We start from the raw sequence: 6,147 nt of genomic DNA, 5'->3' as shown, positions 1-6,147 counted from the left end.
CACAATCATTATCATTTTGAATGGTTGGCTGAATTGGCGGTTTGTATGTGTGTGTGTTTCAGCGCTCGGCAAGTGACTGGATGCTTTCACTTGTTGTTGGCATTTGTGAGTGACGGTTTTGCTAAATATTTTAATATTACTGTAGAATAATGCATGCCCCAACATGCACATATTTGTAGACATTAATATGCTAATATTCTCTAACTATGCCATTGTCAAAAGCAGATTCACTTTGCATCCTGGTGAGTATTTTGGTGGTTGGTGGTATTTTTGGGGGTGGATGGGTGTGAAAGGTAAGATATTCGATTTCGATCATTATCATATATGGAGCAAGGTAATTTTGTTTTTACACCCATACAATGTTAATATATTTGTAAATAGATTTTTTTATATAATCATTTGGTTGCCTTCGTCGCCCCCCCAAAAAATACCATGGCGTTAATTTCTATGCCCATAGATTAAAATCTTTTGTTTATAGGATTTGCTATAAGATATGCTGATAAGGGATGAAATGTATCCCCACCATAGGTGTGCATAATATTAAGGCAATCAAAATATCAATTTTCCGATTTTGTTATTAACATTTTGATACCACAGCATTTTCAATTAGACTTAGACAAACATTTGCTTGAGTAATAAATTGGGGAAATTTTGAATTACACATGCACGTATGTTTATCGTATATATTTTTTCCAAATATATGAAGATTGAAATGAAATATGTTAATAGAAATACGAGAGTGATTTGTTATTATAACGAATCAAGAAAATTATTTCATTATTTTAGATCACGCTGGCGTTGTATAATATTTTTCCATATCAACTCAATTGAAGATTTTTAAAGAATATTTTCAGGGAATATCAATAAATATTTTAACGATTATTTCGAAGCGGAAATATTTTATTTTTTTTTTCACTGCAACTATCACGAATAAAGAATTTTTAACCAGAGAGCAGAGCAGTATAGTCGGACGGGGCCGACCATACGATACCCTACACAACTACCACGGAACTCTAACTTTCTGCTGGTGTTTATTCTGAGCCTGGACAATATTTTGTGATATTTGCACCCTCTTGCCCCATTAAAGGTCAACAGCACCTTTTCCTTACACTGACATATTTTCCTTCAGTCCTTCTAATTGCTTGTCCATATTCCCATCAGCGTGGGTTGTGTTGCGATCTTCGGCTTTCAATTGTGGCCTATAGATCGACTCGAAAAAACACAAAAAAATTAAATTTTCGTTCCATTTCATCCCAAAATTATTATGTGATCATCGCCCAAAATTATAGGCGTTGTCCTTCACCATAACTGGAATCTCATGGAAATTTTCAAAGCAATCAGCGCTATAATTCCGCCCTCTAATGTGGTAATGGGTTACTAAATAATATCACAGTACGTAAGCACCCGTAAATATGTATGTGCAACTCCCACATCCGAATACATACGACCATATAATTGGTACCAATTTAAATATCAACCACTCCTCTTGAACATACTATCAATTTCTCGGGTCTAGGACCATCAGGGGCAAATATATTCGCCATAGAATACAAATTTTGGAATTTTTCACACAAAAGTCAGGGTCCATTTGACCCGCTAAACATTGACCGATCTTTATAAAAACAGGCATACTTATTCTTTGGCCCGATCCCCTTCTCCATGCAAAAATTCGAGGTGTTTGGACCATAATTGCGGCTTCTGGAGCTACCAGAAAAACCGACAAAAATAAAGTTTTTGATCCATTTCATCCCCTAAATATTAACCGATCTTTTACCAAAACAATAGGGGTCATCATTGGCCAGAACCCATCCTACATACAAAATTTCATGAAGATTGGCCCATAACTTTGGCCTGTATCGTGTTTACAAATTATAATGGACAGACGGAGGAACGGACGGACACACATGTCTAGATCGACTCAGCTAGTCGAGATACTTAAAGGTGGGTCTAGGACCAATATTTCGCGGCGTTACCCTGACAACATAGTTGTGTAGGGTATATAAATTATTTTTCAGGGACTATGAATAAGTTTAGAATTTTTAAAGGGGCTTAGATTTTAAAGAATATTTTTTCGGGCTATTAACAAGCGTGAATTTTTAAACGATGTTTCAAAAAGCCCATATATAGCACGGATTTTTTAAAAGTTATTTTCAAGAAATATTCGCAAGTGCAATTTTTGAAAAGGATATTTCCATAACGCGAATTTTTAAAAAGGTGGACTGTATATTAAATTTGTCATCCCTCGTGTAACACATTGAAATATTCACCGCGGACCCCATAAATGCAATTTACGCATGTCCGTTTGTTGAAATCACGAATTCGTTATTTTGGGGATTTTGGTCAGACTTTCCAACAGAATTGGCTGTAATTTGCTATTTTCGGTTCTCATGGTATAGATCATATCCGTATTAATAATTATTAATATTGATCTTCTGCGAAAAATACATGAGAATTTTTCGCAATGTTCAATGTCCTATAATAACATGACTTTTCTCCCATCAGCTCCATTAATTTTAAATATTAGGTTGGGGAAAAAGATATCCATTAGGCCCGTCGTCGAAAATTTTGATAAAATCGGAGAAATGATCGAAGTTGACCGGCATGTTAGCAGTCGTATGTTTGGGTGACACACCAATTACAAACGGTGGCCAAACCAGGACTAATGATTAGAAAGGTTCTGCTATGTATTTGGTGGGACTGAAAGGGAATTATTTATTATGAGGCTTCCATATGATCTCTACTGTCAAAAACTGTACCGTTTGAAGGTAGCAATTGACCAGAAATTGCCAGAATTGGCCAATAGGACAGGTGTCGTATTCCACCAGGACACACAAATTTACAGAGACTCGCCAGAAACTTCGGGAGTTTGGTTGGGAAGTTTTAATGCATCCGCCATACAGCCCGGACTTGAAACCAAGCGATTATCATTTTTTTCTTGTATATCAAAATTTCTTTAATGATAAATAATTGGTATCTAGGGAGGATTGTAAAAATCGACTTCTAGAGTTTTTGCAAATAGAGAGTACTACTAGGCCTATAGTTCACCTATAAAAATAATGGATTTCATTTTCCCAAAACTTATATTTTTATTGTCATGGTCGAGGGTACAAAAAGTACGGACGGGTCGAACTTCACATCGTTTCTAGTTGTTCTCAATCACTTTTCTCTAAAGGACTATTCATAATCTGGCCCTTAATAAGAGTATATTCTGAGCGAATAAAAAAATCATCTTGTCCTCTAAAAAATGACTTTCTGGTCTATTCTAAGCAAATCATCTAATCGTCTATAAGAATACAACTTCTATATTGAAGTTGTCTTCTATAAGAGTACCTTCGTAGCTTCCATAAGATTACCCTGGGGAGTTTTATGTGAAACTAGTATCCGATATTCTAAAAGAAGACAATCTTTAACTTTATTAGACAATTGTCTTATCTTCATTAAATATGCCCTCTAGTCGTATATTGTAATATCTACGGAGCTTCAAGAATATCTAATGTGTTTCTATTAGAAGACTTTCTGACCTTCCATACGAAATCCGTTTATTCTTCTTTGAGAAATCATCCAGGTTCTAATTACAAAAACATTCGGTTTTCTATAAGTGTAACACGAAAATCGACGGATTCTTTATATGAAGGTTTTCCATTATAAAATATGAGGCCATCTGTTATGGTATTTTTTACTCTATAAGAAAAAACTTCTGCTCTGAAATAAACTTTGTGTTTAATATTCTTTTTTTTTTTTTTTTGAGATTCTATAGGACCTCTTTATGGTACTCCATCGAAAAGCCTTTTATTGTTTATAAGATGTAACCCTGGTGTCCTACAAGAATACTCTATTCTCCTTTATAAGTAATTTATGGTCTTCTATAGAAATAATTATCGGACTTCTATCAGAACAATTTCTATTCTATTAGAATGCAAATCTACTGTTCTAGCAGAAGGCCCTCTGTACTAAGATATTCTGGTCTTCTACATGAATACATATGGTCAATGCGAAAATCTTTTACTATCCAGTACGAAGACCTATTGGTTACTTTCTATAAGAAAACCAGTAAGTCGGACTGGGCGACTACATGAAACCCTTCATCACTTGGGTATATTGTACATATGCATCCATACAATTGTATATCAATGTTCCCTTGAAGGAATATTTCGGGCAGATTTAGAGTCGTCTGCGTACCATGGGACAAATTTATGGAAAACGATTTGTAGCAAAATTGATACACGCTATTCGGTACGCAGCACTGTTAAAAATTTAATCTCAATGAGACACCCGTTCGAAATACATAGGAATTTGGTGCACCATTAATATAAAATCGGACGAAAATATATATGGGAACTATATCTAAATCTGAACCGATTTTTACGAAACTTAACACACATCATTCTAGACTTATGTCAGTACGCTATGCCAAATTTCGTCCAAATCGAAAGTGCACCATTAACTCGGACCGAACTATATATGGGACCTATATCTAAATCTGAACCGATATTCTCGAAACACACACACATTTAATCTCAATCAGACACCCGTTCGAAATACATAGGAGTTTGGTGCACCATTTATGTAAAATCAGACGAAAATATATATAGGAGCTATATCTAAATCTGAACCGATTTTCACGAAACTTAACACACATCATTCTAGATTTAAGGCAGTACGCTATGAAAAATTTCGTCCAAATCGAATGATATACAGGGACTTTAGTACAACATTTACATTAAATCGAACGAAAATATATATGGGAGCTATATCCAAATCTGAACCGATTTTCACGAAACTTAACACACATCATTCCAGACTTACTTCAGTACGTTATGCCAAATTTCGTCCAAATCGATTGATATACAGGTACTTTGGTACACCCTTTACCACAAATCGGACGAAAATATATATGGGAGCTATATCTAAATCTGAACCGATTTTCACGAAACTTAACACTCATCATTCTAGACTTAAGGCAGTACGCTATGCCGAATTTCGTCCAAATCGAATGATGTAAAGGCACTTTAGTACACAATTTACCTTAAATCGGACGAAAATATATATGGGAGCTATATCTAAATCTGAACCGATTTTTCCCAATTTCAATAGGGTTCGTCCTTGTTCCAAATAAATGAACTGTGTCAAATTTCATCCAATTCGGATCATAAATGCGACCTGTACTTTGTTTACATGCATAAATCGACTCAGCTTAAATATACACATATTAACATTTTTTATTTATATTTATTTATTAAAATATTATCAAATTAGTCAATGGTTTCATTATATTAAAAATAAAGTCTTTATTTCATTTTTTGCCCTTTATTTAAATAAACAGTATCCAAATCATATATCCCTTTATTTCTTAGCTTTTGATTTTTTACCCTTTTTCGATTTCTTACGATACGGTCCAAGTCCATTCCGCACCATCGTGCCACGCCACCAAGATTGTATGCGTACAGCACACTCAACACGATACATTTGTTCTTCATAGAGACGGCGCTCCTCTTCCTTCTCCCGTAAATACTCATTGACGAACTGCTGACGTTCGGCTTTTATTTCCGAATGTTTTTCATGTGATTTTATAATTTCGGCAATACTTTCACTTAGCTGTAAATTTTTAGCAAAAATCTTTGCCTTTTCATCTTTAAATTTTTGTTCCCAATGGGCAATTTGTTCCTGCAACTGGGTAGCTTCGTGTTTTCGAAATGATTCAACTTCACAAATTAGACGCTGTTCGCCAGCCAAACGACGATGTAAATCGACAATTTGTTTCATCAGTGAACGTTCTTCATTCTGGCCCATTATTGTGGCTTGTGAGAGACGATTTGCTTCCCATTTCTCGACGAGACGACATTCTAAATCATTTATGCGTTTAATATTGTGCAACTGGTCACGAAGTTGTTCCAAACGTTCGGTCCTATTGGCAAACTTCTCGTCGAAATTGGTCTTTTCTTCTTTCATTTGTTCCTTGAGCTGCCGCAGAATTGTTTTATTTTCACGTAGTTCCTTTGTAATTATATCGACTTCATTATTGTTTTGTTGACGTGATTCAATCGTCTGTATTAGCTCGGAATGTTCGGTAATTGTGTCACTTTGTAAATTACCATCGTCGTCAATAGGTGTTAACTGTTTGGTTAATTCATTATAGGCCAATTCATA

General features: G+C 35.1%; 1 protein-coding gene across 1 annotated transcript; it reads right to left on the bottom strand.

Moving 5' to 3' along the window:
* Positions 1-5,343: 5,343 nt before the first annotated feature.
* Positions 5,344-5,949, bottom strand: LOC133326760 (dynein regulatory complex protein 9-like). The gene has a single exon (XM_061535369.1). The coding sequence runs from the start codon at positions 5,947-5,949 to the stop codon at positions 5,344-5,346; it is 606 nt and encodes a 201-aa protein (XP_061391353.1).
* Positions 5,950-6,147: the final 198 nt, after the last annotated feature.

Source organism: Musca vetustissima, unplaced genomic scaffold, assembly GCF_032173495.1.
Source record: "Musca vetustissima isolate MV318-11 ecotype Yass unplaced genomic scaffold, APGP_CSIRO_Mvet_v1 utg573230, whole genome shotgun sequence".
NCBI lineage: Eukaryota > Metazoa > Arthropoda > Insecta > Diptera > Muscidae > Musca > Musca vetustissima.
This window is presented reverse-complemented; position numbering and strand designations above follow the sequence as displayed.